This window comes from Pinus tabuliformis, chromosome 3_2, assembly GCF_031772625.1.
Source record: "Pinus tabuliformis cultivar Carrire ecotype Pingquan chromosome 3_2, CPIR1, whole genome shotgun sequence".
Classification (NCBI taxonomy): domain Eukaryota; kingdom Viridiplantae; phylum Streptophyta; class Pinopsida; order Pinales; family Pinaceae; genus Pinus; species Pinus tabuliformis.
The window spans coordinates 469,698,486-469,722,360 of NC_142302.1; the positions used below are offsets into that span (position 1 = coordinate 469,698,486).

Below are 23,875 nucleotides of genomic sequence, written 5' to 3' on the forward strand. Positions count from 1 at the left end.
TTGAGGAACACACTACGTTTCCTTCTCGGGAAGCCACCACAAAGGAATTATATACTGGTCCATGCATTCCTAGCTCCATGGGTGAACAGTCTCCAGACATGGATGTTGTGGTTACGTTAAGCGCCATAGAAAGTCGGCGCAGGTCCATGTAGCAACAAACGGTCAACTCAAAGCAGGAACCACAGGTTACGTCGCTGGAGCCACGAACCACGGGTTTTAAGAACGAGGCACAGAGGAGCCACGGTGGACGTCGGGGGAAAAACACGAGTAGGGTAGTCACGATCAACAGACGTGACTCCAAACGAACCGAGGTGGCTGCCGTTTTTTTTAAATCAAAGTTATATCAACGATAAAAATTGTAAGGTATAGTTCATAGTTTAAATTAATTAATATATATATATATATATAATAATAATTAATATTATTATTATTTAAAAAAGAAAAAAAATATATATATATATCTATAACCTAGTTTCAAGACAACATTATTGGAGAATTCTACAAACGGAGGTACCAGTGATGTCAAGTTACATATGCCAAGATGACAAACACAAGATGAAGAAATTGTTAGCAATACAGCTTTGAGGACAAAGCTTCTGAGGAAAGGGGCTATGTTATGAATATAATTCATAACAAGTAAATAAATAAAAAAATTGTAAATATTAAATAATCAAATAATGATTATGATAAATAGTCATTAAGTGAAAAGGCATGTCCTAGTCACGAAAGGACACCTGCTTAGGTATATATATGTGGGTCGTCATTGTAACATCATCACTTGTACATTTTATATATATAATAAATTATTATTAAAATACCTCTTGTGTATTTTTACGTTTAAGTCAACAAGCTATAAGTTTTGATGCTTCACACCACCCTTAGGGACTCCCACCTGAGTGGTATGTATTTAGAACCACCGTCCTCAACAATGATTGAATTCCAGGGTTTGAAGAATTGATGTCGAGATGCATTCAAGAAGAAACAAGAATGGTGGAGCAAGAAATGCCTTCTAATAGACACAACCCCACTGCATTCTTCGCTCATGCCAAAAGGAGAAATAATGCAGGGTCTAAAGGTCATTTCCATGGAAAGCTTGGATCTAAGGGAGGAAGGAAGGGCAGGTGCTTTGTTTGCAATAAGTTTGGCCACTATGCAAGGGAGTGTCCAAATATAAGGGACACATCGCATGATGATGATCACAATCATTCTAGGGCCAACTTCAACAACAACGATCAAAGGAATGGCAGGTCCAATGGCAAAGGAAAAAGGAATGCGGGACATCAAGGAAATGGTCGACCCTCCAAGAAATCAAGGAACTCCAGGTATGAAGAATCAAATGTTGTTAACAATAAGCAAAAAGAGTACTATCTTATATCGGCCCTCTCCATTGCCTCTCCTCTACACACTTTGGGAAATTGGCTTATTGATAGTGGTGCCTCAAGGCACTTCACCGAATACAAAAAAGCCCTCTCTAATCTGATAGAAAAGGAGACAATCTTGGAGATCATCCTTGGAGACGATGCCACCTATCCCGTGAAGGGAGTAGGGAATGTTACCCTTCAATTGAATCAAGGTAACACTATTCATTTGCAAAAAGTACTATATGTACCTGACCTCAAGAAGAACCTAGTGTCCATTTCAGTAATGGAAGATAAAGGATTCAAGGTGGCTTTTATCGATGGAAAGGTACGTGTTTGGAAAATAAATTTTAAACATGCTTTTACTCTTGGGTTCAGGATTGACACTTTGTATCAAGTTGGAGGAAGTCCACTGGGAGCCATGTCTTGAAGCGACACATCTCTACAATCTGAACTATGGCACCGGAGGTTCACCCATCTTCATTATAAGGCCCTACCCGATGTGAGACAGGTGGTGACAGGTATGCCCGAGTTCAAAGTAGAGCATGAAGGTGTATGTCCAAAATCTGCAGAAGTAAAACTTACAAGGGGACCATTCCCCTCAAGTAATAGCAAAACCACAGATATATTGCAATTGATCCACTCCGACATATATGGTATGATGCCCATAAATTCCTTGGGAGGATACTTACATTATCTCACCTTTACGGATGATTATTCTCGCAAGACCTGGATCTACTTCTTGAAGAAGAAGGGTGAAGTGTTCACCTAGTTCTGACACTTCAAAGCCTTAATCGAAAACCAATTTGAGAAGAAAATCAAGATATTGAGGACTAATAATGGGACTGAGTACGAATCCAATGAATTCCAAGATTATTGCAGAGAAGCTAGCATTAAAAGGGAGACTACAATGTATACACTCCCTACCAAAATGGTGTGGTTGAAAGGAAGAATTGCTCTATTGTAGAAGCAGTTCGTGCCATGCTTCATGATCAAGGCCTTCCGAAGATCCTATGGGCTAAAGCTTCAAATACCGTCGTGTGTGTTCAAAACCGATGCCTTCATCAAGCATTGGACTCAAAGACTCCCGAAGAAATGTTCACTAGTAAGAAACACGATGTCTCTCATTTTAAAATTTTTGGAAGCCCCATATATTTTCATGTGCCGAAAGAGAAAAGAAGCAAATTGGATGCATCTGGGAAGAAAGGAATCTTTGTGGGCTAGCTGTTATAGTGAAAATTTTAAGGGATATAGAATTTATGTGGCTGGTCAAAAGGAAGTTGAGATAAGTCATGATGTCACCTTTAACGAAGATATGGCCCTCAGGAAGATCAACAACCTTCCTATCCTAAGGAAGGACAAAGAAGCTGACACCAGAAATCAGGGTGCAAAAGAAGACGAAACGATGCCTAATGTTGACAAACTTATGGATCCTATTGATCTTCCTCCTTATGAGCCCTCCTCCTCCAAAAGGAGACCCTCATGGCTTAGGGAGACTCTCGAAGATGCCGAGAGACACATTGCACCAAGGGGGACTTTCTGTGAAAGCAAGAAGTCGAACAAGTATCAAGGATATTTGACCACCATGGGCACTATCATTCAAAATGAGCCTTCATCATTCGAAGAAGCCGTGAAGCATCAAGTATGGAAGGGATGCTATGAATGAAGAATACGAGTCAATTATGAAGAATGATGTTTGGGATGTGGTCCCTAGACCCCAGGACTTGTCACCTCTAAGTGGCTCTACAAAATCAAGCATGGAGCTGATGGAAGTGCAGAAAAGTTCAAGGCTCGCTTTGTTGCTCGAGGCTTCTCTCAAAAGGAAGGTGTAGATTACAATGAGATATTTGCACCTGTTGCCCAATACACCACCATCCGCTCGATCATAGCCCTTACTGCCTCGCAAGGATGGAACCTACATCAGATGGATGTCAAGACTGCTTTCTTGCATGGTTCGATCAAAGAGGAAGTCTATGTGGAACAACCCGAGGGGTTTGAGGTTCATGACTGGGAATCTCATGTATGTAGGTTGAAGAAAGCTCTCTATGGATTGAAGCAAGCACCCCGGGCTTGGTATGAGAGGATCAATAGCTATCTAATGAAGTTGGGATTCACTAGAAGTGAAGTCGATCCGAACCTTTACTTTAAGGTTGAAAATGATAAACCTCTCATTCTGGTACTTTATGTGGACGACCTCTTTCTGACAGGTGCAGACCCTCTCATTCACAAATGTAAGAGGGAGTTGGCTTCTGAATTTGAGATGAAAGACCTAGGACCGATGCACTATTTCCTAAGGTTAGAGGTCTGGCAAAAGCCAGGTGAAATTTTCCTCTCTCAAGGAAAATATGTTGTGAAGATATTGGAAAGATTTGGGATGGTGGACTACAAGCTTGTGACTACCCCAATGGAACTTAACTTTAAGAAGTTATGTGGTAGTGCTGCTAGACCTAAATTGAGAAATGCTTATGAGTATCGTCAAGTCATAGGAGCACTGATGTTCTTGGTGAACTCCCGTCCAGACATATGTTTTGCAATTAACACATTGAGCCAATATATGGTTGAGCCTCATCATATACATTGGATTGGTGCCAAGAATCTTCTGAGATTTCTTCAGGGCACAGTCACTCATGGACTAAGATACACTGCCGAAGATGTGAGGCCGCATGGTTATTCTGATGCTAATTAGGCTGGCAATGTGTTGGATCACAAGAGCACTTCTAGATGTTGTTTTTCTTTGGGTTCTACTTCGATATCCTGGATGAGCAAGAAGCTTAGATATCCTGGATGAGCAGGAAGCAGAAATCGGTTTCCTTGAGCACCTCCGAGACCGAATACATAGTTGCTAGTATGGCCTCCTGTGAAGTTGTTTGGTTGATAAAGCTCTTCAGTGAGTTGTTTGGACATGTGCTGGATACCACTGTGATCCTCTGCGATAACCAAGCGGGATCCGATTATCAGAGAATCCCATGTTTCATGATCGCTCCAAGCATATATATATCAGGTACCACTTTATCCGAGACATGGTACAACGAGGAGCAATAAGGCTCCATCACAATGGGACAGATGTGCAAGTCACCGATATTCTAACAAAGCCCTTGGGGAAGGTCAAATTCTTGGCCTTCCGAGAATGACTTGTAGTCGTGGAGAGACCCTCTTATAAGGGTCCTGTATGAGATGGACATTGAGCTCTGGGAGCTCTGGGGGGCTTGGGGTACTTCTTGGAGGGATTAGCAACCATAGGGTGAGTGGTTCAGCGTTCCCCTAGTGGTTTGTTGTGTACAAGGTGAGTAATTTAGCCTTCCCTTGTGATACCCCTTGGCAACATGTAGGCAAGATGAGTGGTTCATCCTTCTCCTGCTGAGACATCCTACCCATGCAATCTGGGACTCATGGGAAGTACCTCTCATCTAGCCAATGAGTAGGGAAATGAGGATAGGGACCATAGTACTATCGATGGACACATCGTGTACTACCATACTCCCTATGCTAGGATGACCGATATTGATCTGGGATCAATGGGAACTGACTTCGGGTCAATAAGAGTGGTATGAGACACTCTCTTTTGATTGGAACTGAATTCGGGTCAGTAAGAGTGGTATGACACACTCTCCTTTGATTGGGACTGACTTTGACTTCAAGCCAGTAGAGAATGGTATGATACATTCTCGATCACTTCTTCTTCTTCATAGTTCAGTAGAGCAGAGTAGAGCAGCGCAGAGTAGTGCATTGATGGCAAAGATAGTACAAATTGGCAAATGGATTAGCAGATGGAGTTCTCCCTAGTTAAGAGGGAGTGTTAAAATTGGCAACTAGGGCCAAACTCCACATGGGTCATCTTATTTATGACAGTTGATATTTTTCTTGGATTCCTCTCTCCAAGAGGTGTAGGATTGATCTAAAAATCATTCGATTCTGACATGTGCAAATGAAGTTATGAATTTATTTTGATTATGGTCAAATTGTTAAGGTCGGCCAGCGAACTTATGTAGGCTCAGAAGCCCAACAATCACGTCTGTTCATCCTCAACATTGCATATAAATAAAAGGTGACTTAGCCTCAGTTCAACACACTCATCTTCACACTTCTCTCTCTGTCCTCATTGATTGGGTACGGATTTCTGGGCCTCTCTCTCTCCACATGTCCGAAATTTCAGGAGAGCGAAATTTCAGGAGGCTGAAATTTAAAGGGATCGAATTTTTGGACAGTTTGACCAAGCATTGACCAGCATCCGTTGACCTCCTTTGACTGCGCTTTTGTGAGGGCTATCTCTGTTTGGGCAGGCCGCATTTTTGGGCACAGAAATCGAGGCTAAACATTGGCTGTTGACCGGCGTTGACTGCTGCTAGCGCTGACCGCAAGTGGCCTGTTTGACCAGAGTTTGACTGGGCTGAATTTGACTATTTTGAGAGCTGTTTTATCTTGTTGTTTGGAGGTCGAAGTTGACTAAAGTTGACCGATTTGCTGAGGATCAAATATGCCTTGTGGACCAGCGTTGACTTTTCTGGTTAGGGCTCTTTTGCTGCTGTTATAAATTATCAGATTTGTAAATTGTACTATCTCTCTCTGCTGAACTATTGAAGACTAAAAAAAGATTTGATCAAAGATTTCCCCACATTGGGTTTTATCCCTTGCTGGTAACACATCTTGTGTCCTCTTGTCTTGGCTTGTCTTCTACTGTTTATGTTTATGTTCTATCTGCATTTTACTATCATGTTGATGTGATTGCTAATTTGAATATTAATATTGGGCTAATAAAAAAATTGAAGTAAAATTGCTCTAAATCATAGAACATACCATTGTTGCCTAAAATTAACAACATTACATGATGACTCAAATACATTAAATGAAGACTGAACCTAGTTACATTTTCTAACAGTTTACTCCATTGGAAATTGCAAATTATGTCTAAATAGCACACCATGGAATATAGACTCTTCCAACTCTCCACTATAATATTTGGTGCAACATTCCCTAATTGATTCAACTCAAATCACACCAATGCCACCTTGCAAAATGACAGGAATGATTGAAATCTGACAATGACTGAAGAGGAATGGTCTCTAGAAAAGGCAGAAAGCATTTTCTTGTTTTTCAATATATGTCAGGAGCAGGAGAATATTGAACTTTAATGGGGAATGAAATCCTGTCATACAGATAAGACACTATTGTAGGAAAGCGTGTAAGTACAGGCACCATATAAATAACCACAAGCCAGAGAGACCCCTCAAGGGATGACATCATTAGACTCATTATAAGAACATTAACAAAAGAATATCTCACCTCTCCACCATGCTGCTCACTCCATCTAGAATTGCAGTTGGGCAGCTTATCTTCATATGCTTTTTGTTTTTCCAAAAGTTGAGCACCACGAGCAGCCTTTACTTCAACTCCCTTAAGCTCTTTCGTAGGTTCTCCATTGTGGTTATAATAACGACCAACCAGCTTACCAACATATCTACAAAAAGGTAAGCATCACAGATGAGAAATTCTAAACTAAGGCATCCTCTGTAATAATAGCACCCCATACTTGTACTTTGATCTGATTGTAGAAAACCCAGTTTCAGACTTAATCTTTCCAAATCTTCAAGTGGAGATATGCAATGGGCACATTTTTATAAGACTTTATCGTACCATCTTTTAGCAAATGCAAATTCTGATTCTAATTGCAACATTATAGCCTTTTTCTAATCTCAGCGAGGTAACCCAATCTAACTATTTGTCATCTGCATTCATTGCAAAAGTTCCAGAATGGTCATATTAGCTACAGAAAATATCTACATATATACAATAAAATAGGCCGTTGCTTTCCATTAGAAGAGAACCACAACAAAACTTCCTGAACCAAAAATAGAAGTATACAGATTTCTCAACAGTGTCATAAACAAATGTTAACTTATATAAGTGTTAGATGCTAGGTTTTAGGAGTTAGGGTGTGTGTCTGATTGTCACATGTTTTATATGTATACTATACACCTTTGTGTGTGTGTGTGCGTGCGTGCACTTAATAAAGTCCACAACATGAAAAATAAGAAGTGGGAAAATCTATGTTACGTGTCTGAGTATGCACAGGAAGAGAAAATAATACGATGCAGCAATATTGAAGGGAAAGACTAAAAGTCATTTGTACTGCTATATAGCCTCTATCACCATTGTACTGTGAAAAGTTCATGCTACAAAATTATTCTGCAGCTGAGAAAATTTCGCTACAAAATTTTATTGTAGCAACTAGAAATTATTCTTCTAACTGTAATTTAATTAACAGTTTATTTGCTATGGCAAATATCAAATAAGTCACACTGCAAACTTCACAAATAAATTCTACGGAAAATAAAAGAGCTGGAAATTGAGAAATATTCTAGCACACACACATAAAAATTGACACAGTTATTTTTGGACAAAAGTCCCCAGAAAAACCCAACTTGGGAAAACCGGTGCAATAGGTGAGGGTTTTTATTATTATGCAGCGGTGAAATAATCTTAGTACAATCTGGATGCTGAAAACTGGCAATCCTTGTAGAGAAAATACTAGCAAAAATTTGTGGGAAATTACCCTCACTCCGAGCAATCCCAGCACTATCTGACCTCTGACAAGCAAGTCGTCGACCTAGCCCTGCATCACCCTATGCAGTCCCTTAATTGCTACAGCCTAGAACTTCTGCAAATCAAGTCGTCCCGCCTGCTATTGACTCGGAAACTGTCTCTTCGGCACTCTGGAAATATCCTCCCGCGTTTGGAACCAATAACCAGCTTCACCCCAGCAAAATCGAACTACCTACTTGAGGCTTCTATGTTGCCTCTACGCAACCTCCTAAAGAAAATCTCGGCCTCTCTGCAAAGTACTCACCGGATCTGGAGAACTTTCCTTTGGCTTCACTGTCCTTGCCCCTCTCTGTCTCTGCTTTCCTTCTCTATCTTGAACTCTTCCAGTAACTGTTGTTACTCTCTATAAAATCGAACTGCCCAAGGAAGATTGATCTCAAGTGTGTGTTCTCATCTATCCATCGACTTCTTCTTATAATATTTTTGTTGGGATTCCAACGACCAAGATTAAATCTTAATCGATGGCTAAGATCATATCTGGGTTGATACATGTGAATTTCTAGATGATTCACACCTTATCTCAATCAATTCTGATTAATTGACCCCTTTTCCTATGTCTAGACTTAGGAAATATTTAAAATAAGACTAATAATCTAATTGAGACACTTCTAGGTGGAATTTCCAGAAACAATTTCTTGGTTATGGAGAACTCTTGTGTTTTAGCCTCTCCACAAAGTTTCAAGACTAGAACACCTTCAATGCTACAAAAACTAACACTCCCTCTTAGCGAGGAAGGTGTTCTAGTTCTGCACTGTTGCTACAACACCCTGTCTCTATATCACCCTATGTCACGCTGCTGATGTTTGGCCACTATGACTGCCTACAACTGCCCACCAACCACTGCACAACTCTGATGTTGCATTTGTGTTGCTACTGACACTGTTATATTGTTGCCAATTCTGCAACTCCTCATTTGTTGTTGTTGCAACTACAACAACTGCAATTGAGAAGCATCCTAAATATTGAATCAACTGTGTTTGTTGCATTTGTCTCCCGAGTCTTGACTGCTACTAGCCACTGCACTACCCAATGAAGAATCTGCATCACTACTAGCTCTGCGGTACTGCCAACACTGCACTGCACTCCTCAACACCTGCCTGCCACTAGTCTGCAACTGTCACTTAGGAATTTGACTACATCAACTGACGTTGATCCTTCCTGCTATTGAATATTGTGAGCCCTCGTAGCAAGGTAATGATCCATGAGGAGGACACCTCAATGGACCCTGCCCAACCTCTACAACTATGGGACTAGCTCCATATCGCCCCACCTCACTCCTGGTGGTATAGCTGCAAGCATGGAAAAATCTTCCTCTAGCCTGGAGGACAACTTGTCTATCTCTCTGAACGCTGCCGCCTAGTGTTGCTTCTCCTGCTTGTCCTTCTTCTTGAGAGGACAATGCGTACTGTAGTGGCTAAACTCGCCACACCTAAAGCATTTGACCTTAGATAGGTCTTTCTTCTTCTTCTTCTTCCCATGTCCCTCACTGGGACCCTTCGATGCTAGGGCCACATTCTCCTCTTCCTTCTCGCCCTTAGTGCCCTTGTTGTTGCTCCCACTGATGGTGCTCCTTAACAGAGCTCACCTCAACTCCTCCTGTTGTAGGTATGACCACATCCTATCCCATCTAGGCAATGTGTCTCTACCCAAGATATTTTAGAAAACACTTGCCACTCCTCTTAGACACTGTTCAATGCCAACCGTACAAGCTTTGCTGGTTGAGGTGCCTCCCCAACGGCTGCAAGTTGATCTCGGACCTCCTTAATTCTGGTGAGGAAGGCATCAATGCCTTCACCCTTTTGCATCTTGATGCTTCTCAACTTCTCTTGGAGAAACATCTTTCGTTGCTTGGAAGTACTCTGATATAGCTGGGAGAGACCATCCCACATCTCCTCGGTCTTCCCTTTGTCTACCACATGTGAGACTATATGATCTCGGGCTCCATCCAAGATCATTTGCTATGCCTTCGCCATTTCTTTCCTATACTCCTTCAGCTGATTTGCATCCTGGCGTACTACCACTACATTGTCCACATAGGCTTTTAGGCCATGTTCATCAAATAGGAAGGTCATCCTTGCTTTCCAGATGACAAAGTTGGAGGCTCCCTCCAACCTATCTTGATCTCTAAGCCCAACAGTGGCCATCTCTAAATCTGGTCGAAAATCTCCCTCTTTCCTTCTGCTCGACTGTTGAATCTGCTACTCACACTCTCTTTTGGGGTGAGAAAATATGCTCACAACTACTGCCAATCTGTAACTGGAAAAAATTAGATCTCTAAAACTCGAGATCCCCTAAGAGAAATTTCCCTCTACATGTGTTCTTTCTCTTCCACCCAACGCTGATTCTGCTGCTGCAGAACTCTTCTGCATCCTAGCAAGGGATCTACTTAGCGAAAATACTAATATGCTTCTCCGGAATTACTACCTAGCTTCACAATTCCCTGTTGGAACTATTCCTGGGCTTTGTGAATTTTTTTTGCCCCCTGCACTAGAAAAATCAAACCCTCTTCCTAGCAGTTCGATTTGCTAAGCCAGCCTCTGCACAAATCTGGAAATAGTGCTACCAGACTCCCTCTGAATCTGGATGATTTTTGCCTATCGCTTTTGAGCTTCCAACCTGATCAATCTCACTTTGATACCATGTGAAAATTTCGAGCTATGAAATTATATTACAGCTAAGAAAATTTTGCTACGAATTTTCTTTGCAGCAACTGGAAATTATTCTTCTAACTGTAAATTAATTAATAGTTTATTTGCTACAGAAAATACCGAATAAATCACACTGCAAACTTCACAAATAAATTATGTGGAAAATAAAAGCGTTGGAAACTGAGAAATATTCTATAGCACACACAAAAATTGACAGTTATTTTTTGGACAAAAGTCCCCTGAAAAACCCAACTTGGGAAAATCGGTGCAGCAGCTGAGGGTTTTTATTATTATGCAGCAGTGAAATAATCTGAGTACAATTTGGATGTCGAAAACTGGCAACCCTGGAAAGAAAATATTGGCAAAAATTTTATAAGGAAAATTACCCTCACTCTGAGCAATCTTGGCACTGTATGACCTTTGAAAGGCATGTCGTCCACCTAGCCCTGAGCAAGCCCTGTGTCACCTCTGCGCAGTCCCTTAAACGCTACAGCCTGGAACTTCTGCAAATTAAGTCGTCCTGCCTGCTGCTGATTGGGAAACTGTCTCTCCGGCACTCTGGAAATATCTTTCGGCCTCTGGAACTGATAACCAGCTTCACCCTAGCAAAATTGAACTGCCTACTTGAGGCTTTTGCGCTACCTCTACGCAGCCTCCTGGAGAAAATCTCGACCTCTCTGCAAAGTACTCAATGGATCTGGAAAACTTTCCTTCGACTTCACTGTCCCTGCCCCTCTCTGTCTCTGCTTCCCTTCTATGGTTCGAACTCTTTCAGCAATTGTTGCTACTCGCTGGAAAATCGAACAGCCCAAGGAAAATCGATCTCAAGTGTGTGTTGTTTATCTACCCATCAACTTCTTCTTATAATCTTTTGTTGGGACTCCAACGACCAAGATTAAATCTTAATCCATGGCTAAGATCATATCTGAGTCGATTCATGTGAGTTTCTAGATGATTCACTTTATCTCTATAATTATGATTAATTAACCCCTTTTTCTAAGTTTATACTTAGGAAATATTTAAAATAGGCTAATAATTTAATAGAGACACTTCTATGTGGAATTTCCATAAATGATTTCTGGGTTATGGAGAACTCCTGCGTTTTAGCCTCTCCACAAAGTTTCGAGACTAGAACACCTCCGACACTACAAAAACTAACATGTATTATTTTCCTTCTTTTTTTTTGCTCCTGCTTTTCATTTTTGTACTCGTATTAAAATTAACACTTCCTTTTGTCTCATGCTTATAATCATGTAAATTGTTACTTTGTTGTTGTTATACTACTGTAGACATAATGTCTACAATATTAGAGGTTGTCAAACCAAACAACAAAATTACAGAAGTTGGAGACTAATTGTTTCGAGAATGTTGATGAATCACAAGCACAGATAAGTAAGAGGAACACACTAACTGAGGAGCTGAAATTACATATACTACTTTGAAATCACAAATATCTATACAAAATGAGAATATTTGAAGAATTATTACACCGACTTACATGTAGCAATGCACTCATTCAACAATTATAAGACCAGCTCAAATCACTTTCATTATGAAGACCAATATTTATAGATGTCCATGAGCAAATGCTCGAATCAATCATTACCTACAATTTCTCAAAAACCTCTCCATAAATCCCTCAACAACAATTCTCTATCTCAAATTAAACCTTTGAGACATAACAAAACTTAACAATAATTAATTCTAGAATATAACAAATGATCATTATTCTAGCATTTATCCCCCTTAATGATCATTGAAAAAATTCCAAGATCATCTCTAAATTTGCAGAACTTTTCCTTTGGTATTGCTTTCGTGAAGATATCCACAATCCGATCTTATTTTCTGCAATACATAATTTTGATCACACCTTATTGAACCAAGTCTCAAACAAAATGATACTGAATATTAATGTGTTTGGTCTTCTTGTGAAAAACTAGACCCTTGGCCATTTTAATAGTGCTTTGATTGTCACAAATCAATTGAGTGGATTGCTCCTGTTGCTCATGTTGATCTTCCAAAATTCTTCTTAATCACACTACTTCACAAGTTGTTGTTGTTGCTTTATACTCTGGTTCGGCTATGGAGAGAGAAACCGTATGTTGCTTGTTAATACTCCAAGCAATTGTTGTTAAGCCCATGCTAAATGAATACCATGAAGTCGATTTCCTATCATCCATCCAACCTACCCAATTTGAATCTGTAATGTCTCCAATTTTCGATTACCTTGTGATGTGGTTAGTGTGAGAATTTGGAGACCCAAATCCCCTACTGCAGCAAACTGATATTACTTCTCCTACTTGTTAATTCATGCAAGTTATTTACTGTGTTACACTGTAAATATCGAAGTAAATACGACTGCAACCTTCACTAATTAAATTATATGTGGAAACAAGAACTAAGCAAGAAGAAATAACCACACACACAATTGACATCGTTGTTTTTGGACAAATGTCCCAGGAAAAACCCAATGCAGGAAAACCAGTGCAGTAGCTGAGGGTTTGTATTATTATGCAATAGTTTCTGAATAAAATCTTTGGATGCCTTATTGACTATCCAATACAGAGAATCTGATTGGCAAAGAAATTAGTGAGAAATACCTCACACTATCACTGGTGAACCAACATGATCCAGGCCCTGGATGGTTGGTCCCACGCTGGCTCTACGCAGCGTCTGCATTAGCCTACACAAATCTACGTCACCTCTTCCACAGATCTTCTATTGTCTGGAACTTTGTTCCTCTGGCCCTTCAGTCTCACACCCCGACTTCTAGCTCTAGAACTCGACTTCCCAGCTGAATCTCAGACTCCCTCTAAAGCTCTGCATTGCCTCTTATGGATCTCTCTCTGCCTTCTCTATAATGTATCCCCAGATCAGGAAACTCTCCAACCGGAAAACTATCCCTGCCCCTCACTGCAAGAAGTCTCCTTGATGACTTCTCCAGCAACTGTTGCGCTGCTCTCTTGAGAAATTGATCTCTTGATCTCATTCGATGTATCTTCCAAATGCCCATCAAGCCTCTTCTTATAATCCTCTCGTTGATCAATCAACAACCTAGATTAGATTCTAATCAATGGCTCAGATCATTTTGGCTTGATCCTCGTCTTCTTCTAGAAGTTTCACCCCCAGTTTAATTAATACCCTTTAATTATTTTAATTTCCTATGTTTAGACTTAGGCATGCATTAAAAATAATTAATTATTTTAATAAAACTGTCTCTGGGTGGAATTTTCCAAAATGATTTCTGGGTATTCTGGAATACATGTGTCCTAGCCTCCCTGCAAATTTTGAGGCTTAGAGCACATCTGATGCTACCAGAAATCAACAGTTAGGAGGGATTTCCAGAGTTTGTGTCAGCCCGGTTATAGGAGCAGGATAACTCCATTCTATTGCATTCTGATGATTTCTGTAAAACAAACTTATTATCAAGCATATTTTACTTATTTGCAGTTAAGGTGCGATTTTGGGCAAATTATTTGGAGGAACACCTTAGTGTAATAGCTTGTTGGAAATGGGACGAAAGATCTATAAGGAAGGATGATAAAAAGGGGCTTTGAGTGACCGATGTGATCACGGTGGCGAATTAAGCATTTTCTAGAGCTAAAAGTGTGATGTTCCTTTCAAGGTTGGAGACATACAAGTCACAAGTGTAGGTTACTTCATCAGCGGGCCCAGGGGCTTTTGGAGATGTTATATGTGGTTTGGAGGAGTTCACTTGCCATCTTCCATCATCAAGATTGATTTTGCACAACTCACTTCTTGTTCCATTGCATTCTGATATTTCCCATAAAACGGGGTTATTATTGTGCCTAACTCAATTAATTATGCTTAAGGTGGCATTCTGAGAGGAATACTTGATGGAACACCTTAGTGTAATAGCTTGTTGGAATCGGAATGAGAAGATCTATAGGATGGGATATTTATTGGGGATTTTCAATGGCTTGAGGAGGCATGGTGGCCAGTTTACCATTTTCCCACATTAAAAATATATTTTACTTGAATTAAAGAGGGAAATGTGCTAAATGATTAAAATAATAATAAATTAGGAGCTTCTAGACGGGTCCATCAGATCTATAAAAGAGGAGGAGGAGGCCATTAGAGGACATCTTTTATTTTTCTCTCTCTTCTTGTATGAGAAGTTGAGAACCCGATTCTCTACTTCATTGGTAGCCCTAGGACAGAAACCCTCAGGTTTGCTATTGAGTGTTGGACAAAAACCCAACACTCTTGAGGAGATTTAACCCAGAAATCTCACGGTGCTTCAACAAAGTTTTGGAGAGAGCAGGGATTGCAGTAGCAGGTTGCAGTAGTCTTCTCACTGGGCCATCCACAACATTACCAAGATCATACATCATTTTTGTCATAGATCTTTTCTAGGCTTTGCTCTGCTTGCTCAACAAGCCCAGGTTCCACTATTCCTTCATGTTGATGTACTCTTTCCAATGGATTAATAAAATGGCTTAGTGATTTATTAGTTGTTGATTTGTGGTAGCATCGGATGTGTTTTAGCCATGAAAATTGGTGGAGTGGCTAAAGTACATGCGATCTCCAAGACCCAGAAATGGTTTGGGGAAATTCCACCCGGTAGAGATATTAAAATAATTAATACTTTTAATGGAGTTTCTAAGTTTAAACTTAGGAGAATTAAAATATTAATGGGTGTTAATATAAAACTGGGAGAAAATGTTCTAAATGACATGGATCAAGCCAAATCTAATCTTAGTTGTTGATTAGAGACTTAATCTTGGTTGTTGAAAACTCAACAGAAAAAGTATAAGAGGAAGCTTGAGAGTGAGTTGGAGATATACTAAAATTGATCAATCAGTTCGATTTTTTGGAGCGGGCTTTGCTGAGAAAATTTGAACAAGTGATCTGTTGCAGCGAGGGGCAGTGAGTACATAGCAGAGAGGCAGAGATAGTGCCAGAGGGTCAGCGCAGTGACTGAAGAGGCTGACGCAAAGGCAGTCAGAGCTACGCAAAGGCAACAGGAGCCACGCAGAGGCAGCAGGAGCCACACAGAGGTAGCTAGAGACTGCGCAGAGGCTGAGGGGCCTGCGTGGGTGACACAAAAGGCCAGAGAGCTGACGCAGAGAGGCAGAAGGCTGACGCAGAGGGTTCAGGAGCTACGCTGAGGCTAGCAGGGCTGACGCAGAGCCTAGGAGAAGCGCCGGAAGGATTTTCATGGGGCAGACTTGCTGAATATCTGTCTCCGAGAAGAGATATTACTGCCGTGTAAAAATCTCTGTTGGGTGAGCCAGTTTGGCACCCTAGTTGTACTCAAGAAATTTGCATAATAATAAAACCCTTAGAACTATTGCACCGGTTTTCCTGCATTGGGTTTTTTTGGGGACGATTGTCCAAAAATAATGGTGTCCCTTGTGTGTTTGTCTAGTGTTTCAGTTGTTGATCTGTATATGAGTTAACGCTGCATTTGTGTTTATTTTTAGTATTTATGTATAAATAACTTGTTAATGGAATAAACAAGTAGGTGAAATCTATGTTGCAGGAAACGTAGGGAAAGGGGGCATTTCCGTACAGAAACGGGTACGAAACGCTGAAACGCGTATGGCGGCCCTTAAACGTGTTTCAGGCCAACCTGCCACGTTTCACGCAACTGAAATGTGGCCAGTATGGCCTGAAACGCGTTTAAGGGCCGTACGACTCACGTTTAAGCTTTTTATTTGTGTTTTTTTTTATTTTTTTTAATTTGTTTTCTAATTTATTTTTAGGTTATCCTAGTGACCTCTAGATGCCTGTCTAAAGTTATAAAAGTGAACTTTTGCCCTAGTGTTGATATGCAGTTCATGGTAATGTTAAATTCTTAAAGTAAAAGTGATATTCTCCCTTATTTTTCATTTTCATCCTTTTACTTAAATTTTTAACATTACCATGAAATGACTCAGGATGTTTGAGAGTGGTTTCGCCCTCATTGGATTTCATATGGAGAAAGTAGAATTTTAGATCTCGCTCAAAATCTAGCAGACTTATTTGTTTTTCAGGATTTCAGGATTGGGGGGATTGCAATGTTTCCATTGGATTTTATCATGTACTAGGGTATGGAACTTGTATTTAATCAAGAGAACCAAGCCCTCTGTGCAGGGGAGACTCCCAATAATGAAGAGCATGTAGGGTACTAGGGTATGAAACTTGTATTTAATCAAGAGCACTAAGGTCGTTCGACTATGTAGGAGGAGACTCCCAATCAAGCACGAGACAAGAAATTAGAAATTTCTCGTGGCTGATTTTGGATATTTCTATTTTCATTATGTGATCATTCATGAGTAAATGTGATGTAAATTTAAAGACTTATAGTTTATGCATTGACAATTGACAATTTTATCATAATGTAATAAATTAGAATGAATCATATATGCTTTATGATTGCACATATTTCTTAAATGTCCTAATATATATATATATATATATATATATATATATATATATATATATATATATATTCGCGTTTCCCCATTTCCAAAATTTGGGGAGGTCACGTTTCGTATCGCTTCCCGTTTCGGAAACTCATACCCGTTTCCCCGTTTCCCCGTTTCATGCAACTTAGGGTGAAATAAACCAGATAATGCAGTAGGAATTTCTGACGTTTTAGACTTAGAAATGTCAACATTGGTGTCTATTTTGTGTATCAAATTGCTGGATTGTGTGTCTATTTGCGATTATTTTGTTGTTCAAGTTCATTTCAAGTATCTACTATCAAATTTTCCAATTGGGGATATTGCAGTGGTATCAGAGCTGGTGTTCCTGCTAGCATGAGGGTTTTAATTGCATATTGTTCGAGGGTTTATTACAGGATGATTTTAGTCTGAGGTATGGCCATATTTTAATAAATGCTCAACAAATTGGCTCTGGTGTTAGATATTCTACGGAAACAGTGCCCTATTGTTGCATGATTAGTCGACAATCTGTAGAGCTGTGAAGATATTTTCTCTCAAGAGGGGGAGTAGAAATCTTATTCAAAGCTATATTATTTATTTAACTGGCCCAATCTTACAAACATTATTTAACTAGCCCAAAGTGAAACTTCTAAGGCATATAGAATCTATGTGCATGGTCAAAGAGAAGTGGAGATAAGTCATGATGTCACTTTCGATGAGGATGCTGCCCTTGGGAAGATTAGTAACCTTCCTCTTCCAAGGAAGGACAAAGAAGCAAATTCCGGAAAGCAGGGAGAATCGCAGGATGAGCAGATGCCCGATGCTGAAGGACCAATGGATCCCATTGATCCACCCCCTCATGAACCCTCCTCCTCGAAAAGGAGACCCTCATGGCTTAGGGAGACTCTCGAAGATGCCGAGAGACATGTTGCACCTAGGGGGACATTTCATGAAAGTAAGAAGTCGAATAGGTACCAAGGGTACTTAACTGCTATGAGCACCATTGTTCAATCTGAGCCTTGCACATTCGAAGAAGCTGCCAAACACCAAGTTTGGAAGGATGCAATGAACGAAGAGTATGAGTCAATTATGAAGAATGATGTCTGGGATGTGGTCCCTAGACCCAAGGAAAAATTCGTTGTCACCTCGAAATGGCTCTTCAAGATCAAGCATGGAGCTGATGGAAGTGCTGAAAAGTTCAAGGCTAGATTCGTTGCTCGAAGCTTCTCTCAAAATGAAGGTGTAGATTATAATGAGATATTTGCACCGATTGCCCGCTACACCACCATTCGTTTGATTACAGCCCTTCCTACCTCTCGAGGATGGAATCTTCACTAGATGGATGTCAAGACTGCCTTCTTGCATGGTTCACTTAAGGAGGACGTCTATGTAGAACAACCGAAGGGATTCGAAGTTCAAGATCGCCAAACACATGTATGCAAGTTGAAGAAAGCCCTCTATTGGTTCAAACCAGTACCCCAGGTTTGGTATGAGAGGATCAATAGCTATCTAGTCAAGTTGGGATTTACAAGAAGTGAAGTTGATCCGAACCTTTACTTTAAGGTCGAGAATGATAAACCTCTCATCTTGATACTCTATGTGGATGATCTCTTTCTGACAGGTGCAAACCCTCTTATTCATCAATGTAAGAGGGAGTTGGCTTCTGAATTCGAGATGAAGGACCTAGTACTAATGCATTATTTCCTAGGGTTGGAGATCTAGCAAAAGTCAGGTGAGATTTTCCTTTCTCAAGGAAAATATATTGTGAAGATTCTTGAAAGATTTGGGGTGGCGGTACTCTGATGGAACTTAACTTCAAGAAACAATGCGGAAATGTTGTTGGACCCAATTTTGGGAAATCCTTTTGAGTATCGTCAACTCATAGGGGCCTTGATGTTCTTGGTGAACTCCCATCCAGACATATGTTTTGCAGTGAACATATTGAGTCAGTTTATGGTCAAGCCGCATCATATACATTGGATTGCTACCAAGAATATCTTGAGATATCTCCGGGGCACAATCACTTATGGACTGAGATACACTGCCAGGAATGTGAGGCTCCATGGTTACTCTGATGCACACTGGGTTGGCAGTGTGGTGGATCGCAAAAGCACATCAGGATGTTGCTTCTCTCTAGGTTCTGTTTCAATACCATGGATGAGCAAGAAGCAGAAGTCGATTGCTTTAAGCACCGTTGAGGCAGAATACATTGCTACCAGTTTGGCCTCTTGTGAAGTTGTCTGGTTGAGGAAGCTCTTTAGTGAGTTGTTTGGACATGTGTTGGATACCACCGTGATCTTCTGTGACAACCAGAGTGGGATTCGTCTTTTTGAGAATCTCGTGTTTCATGATCGCTCCAAGCATATTGATATCAAGTACCACTTTATCTGAGACATGGTACAGTGGGAAGCAATAAGGCTCCATCATATTGGGATCAATGAGCAGGTCGTCGATATTCTTACGAAGCCCCTTGGGAAGGTCAAATTCTTAACCTTCCGTGAACGACTTGGAGTCGTGGAGAGACCCTCTTATGAGGGTCCTATATGAGATGAATAGTGAGCTTTGGGAGCTCCGGGGGCCTTGGGGCATTTCTTGGAGCGATGAGCGGCCATAGGGTGACTCACCCTCCCCTAGTGGTGTGTTGTGTACAGGGTGAATGGTTCACCTTCCCCTGTGATGCTCCATGGTGGCATATGCACAGGCTGAGTGGTTCATGTTATCACTCCAGGAAACTCTCCTAGGTTATATCTCAGAGATGCCCGGTAACATATAATCTTCAATAATGTTCTAGGAACTATTGGAATGGGTGGAGGTTTGGATCAAGCCAGATAACCACTTCAACTCTGTTTTCACTCCAGACATGCATGAACACCCTCAGCTTGACAAGGCTTTAGACCACTAATGCTCAATAGTTTATAGATTCAATGGATAGATGGAGAATACTGACTGTACCAGCAGATGCATACATAAACATATATGAATGGCTAGCTACAGGAAGTAAATGAAACTTGCAAATCTAATTTATCAACGCAGAGATAAGATGACAGTTATCTGGCATTAGACACAGAAGAAACATGAATAGACTTATCCAAGTGCAAGCTTAGAACAGAAGAGAAATGGACATTGAACATGTAACAGCAAAAGAAGCTTGTATTACTGGAATGAAGATGAGAAGCTGCAAGGAACAGAGTATCTACAGTCTCCAGAAGTTGAACCCTTGTTCCTTCTAACTTTCAGCCATTTATAGGCTTTTACAATGCTCTCGGGCTCTCTAGGGCTCGAGATGTCTTAATCTATCCCCTCTGGCTCTTAACTGCTTGATGCCATAATTAGACAAGCATGAGCACAGGGACACTGCTTCTAACAAACATAGTAACCAATTCTGGTCACTTCGCCGCTCTGTCAAGTGGTTCAAACGTGCTATGATGTCCCACGATCCCTTTTTGTTAATTCGACTGCATCGTGCTGCTGTTTTTACCCTTCTCGGCCATGCCTTCTGTTATTTTAGTTCAACTGTCTAGCTGCCACAGACACTAACAGAACCAATTGCTTTCCTCCCTGGGTGACTGATGGGAAGCGGGGTACGGGGCATATGGGCTGTTGGATGAGATGAATCAACGGTCAGGATGGTGATCAGGCGACGGAGGGCGAACCAAGGTGATCATGGATGAGGGTCGTTGGATCGAGGGAAATGGACGGTGGAGATTGCGCACAGGAGGCCTGAAGTCGTGGTGGGAGCGGAATAAGTCCGAGCCGTCAGATCTCTGATGCGCAGATCGGACAGCTATCAGGCGGAGGAGGTGCGCGGACGATAGGCGGTTTCATTTGGGCAGAAATGGTTTTATCGGGCACTAAGCAGTAAAGGGCAGAGTCCACCCGATGCCACTCCTTGCACACCACGTACCAGCGAAGGAGAGAGAAAACCGCCTTTATCGGGCGAGTATTCGTCTCGCTAATTGCCCGCGCGATATGAGCGACAGCTGTTAGATCTAGCAGGAGTGATCGAACGATGAAAATTGATCGAGCATGTCTCGTCGATCGGGTGAAACGTGGGCCGTCAAATTGGTGGGGAAATCGACAATGGAGGGACATGAAGGTACGGGATGTCCTCGAGAAATGTGCGAAGGGCGCGTATGTGCGGAAAGGTAAGGTTTACGGGGTAAAAATGGGTTAATTTACTTAAGGCCAAGGCAAAAGAGGGCTTTGTTATGATGTGAGGGTCAAGTTAGGATATGAGCGGAATAGAATGTAAGTGGAAGAGCGAGGAAAGTGGGGTGATGGCCCGTGTGGGGACCTCTCCAGGATAGCAAAGCAGACCATCTCCTTCCTTTAGCCTTCAAAATGGTAGCGTTGCACCTCAAGGCTAACAGTTCACCCTCCCCTATGGCATATGAGCAGGATGAATGGTTCACCTTCTCCTGTCGGCACATCCTACCCATGCAGTCCGGGACTCATGGGAAGTACCTCTCATCTGGCCAATGAGTAGGGAAATGAGGATAGGGACCATAGTACTACCAATGGACGCATCGTGTACTACCATACTCCCTATGCTAGGATGTTGATATTGATCTGGGATCAATGGAAACTGACTACGGGTCAGTTAAGAGTGGTATGACACACTCTCTGTTGTTGGAGACTAACTTCAGGTCAGTGGAGAATGGTATGATACATTCTCGATCATTTCTTCTTTCTTCATGGTTTAGCAGAGCAGAGCAGTGCAGTGACAGGGATGGTACAGATTGTCAGACAGTTTGGCAAGTGATGTTCTCCCTAGTTGAGAGGGAGTGTTAAATTTGGCAACTAGGGCCAAACATCACTTTGGACAACTCTTATGAGGCAGCTGATATTTTTCTTGAATTCCTCTTTCTGAGAGGTGTAGGATTCAACTAAAGATCATCCCATTCTGACATGTACAAATGAAGTTATGAATTTATTTTGATTATGGAGAAATTGTCAAGGTCGGCTAGCAAACTCATGTAGGCTCAGAAGCCCAACAGTCACATCTATTCATCCTCAACGTTTGCCTATAAATACATGATTCCTCATCCTCCTTTGGACACACATCACTCTCATTCATCTTTCTCTCTCTCATCTTGATTGGGTACAGATTTCTGGGCTTCTCTCTCTCTCTCCACACGTGTGAAGGAAGGTCTGATTTTCTCGCTGTTGTGTTGACAAAATTTGACCGAAATTTCAGGAGGCTGACTTTGACTAGCGTTGACCCTATTTGACTGCGATCTTGCGAGGGAGACTTTTGTTTGGGTAGGCTGCAATTCTGGGCAAGAAAATCAAGGTTGTTTGACCCCAATGCTGACAAGCGTTGATTGCCCTAGTTTTGGTTGCTGTGTTGAATTATGTTGACCAGGTTTGACTGGTAATTTTCAGACTGTTTTGGGTTGCATTATCTTGTTGTTGGAGATCGAGTTGACCAAGGTTGCCCACGTTGTTTTGGAGGTCTATTTCAGCCCTGTTGACCAACGTTGACTTTCTGGTTAGGACTTTTTGTTTCTGTTGTTTTGACTAATTGGTTTGGGCAAGTGAATATTGTAAATTGTACTCTCTCTCTACTAAACTTTTGAAGAATTATAAGAATAATTGATCAAGGGTTTCCCCACATTGGGGTTTGTCCCTGGCTGGTAACATATCTTATGTCCTCTTGTGTTGGCTTGTCTTCCACTGTTATTGTTTACGTTCTATCTGCATTTTACTATCATGATGATGCGATTGCTAAATTGGATATTGATATTGGGCTAATAAAAAAATTGAAGTAAAATTGCTCTAAGCATAGAACATACCATTGTTATCCTAAAATGAACATATGGACACCTGAGCAAGGGATACGTCTGCTATGTTGATACCAGTCCACACTTTAACTCTCGATGCTCTACCCGGTCAACCAAAACATGTCCGAGAAATCCTGCCTCTCTCCCTCTAATGGGAAAAAGTGGGCACATTGTGCTGCAAGCCCTATCTATGTACTCTTAGAGAGGGTTGCTCCCTGAAAGTCCTACAGCTCTGCTAGCTTCCTGTGCATCTACCTGCACCTCATCAGTGGGTCAGCCCAAAGATGGATGCACCACCATCTCCAACAGCTCCTGTCGTCTACTAGCCTCCTGCAAGACTACCCTGTCAATCTCCAACATCTCCTGAGGACAAGTGTTTGCAAATACTGCCTCCCTGGAGGCTGCCTGCACATCTGTCTGCTCCACTCCAATGGCTGGCCCCAAGGGTGTTTGCTCATCCTCCATCATGGGCTCAACATGAGCCACTAGCTGACTCTCCAAAAATGGCCCATCCTGCACACTGTGTGTATCATCTGACTCATGCTCCTCTATGTGCTCTCTATGTTGAATCATTAGTCACTCATCTGCTCCCTGATCTCCTTCCCTCATGGGAACAATCGGCTGCTCCTCATACTCCTCTACCACACATGGATGCATATCTGGGCTACTGTCATCAACTCCACATGACTGTTTGTGCTCCTCAGAGGTATCATCATATGAACCCATGGACTCATCCAACAAAGAGTCCTCATCCTGATAGACATAAAGAATATATCTCTGCTCTATTGTTGTCATCTCCTCAGTGTCACTCAAGCATGAGTGGTGAGGTCCTTTGCAAGTGAAGCAAAGTCCCTTCCTCCTCAGCTCATTCTTGCTGCATGATCCACCAAACCTTAGTAGCTCATCCCTGGTCAACTGTCTCTTGAACAACCCGATGTTCTACTCAACCAACCTTTCGGCTAGCTCATAAGCAGCAGGTGAGACCAGCTGCTCTCTCCTCCAGACAGACAACAATCGAGACTGCAACTCCCGACAAATGGCATCACGACCTCTCATACATGATGATAAGATGGACTGCATGTGTGCTATGACTG

The 23,875-nt window shown here is 41.5% G+C and overlaps 1 protein-coding gene across 1 annotated transcript in view; it reads right to left on the reverse strand.

Moving 5' to 3' along the window:
- Window positions 1-23,875, reverse strand: part of MAPR4 (membrane-associated progesterone binding protein 4) — a 270,659-nt gene that overhangs the window by 40,294 nt on the left and 206,490 nt on the right. Inside the window, exon 7 of the mRNA XM_089416574.1 lies at window positions 6,639-6,813. Within this exon, the coding sequence (XP_089272700.1) occupies window positions 6,639-6,813 (175 nt within the window). The remainder of the gene's footprint in view (window positions 1-6,638; window positions 6,814-23,875) is intronic.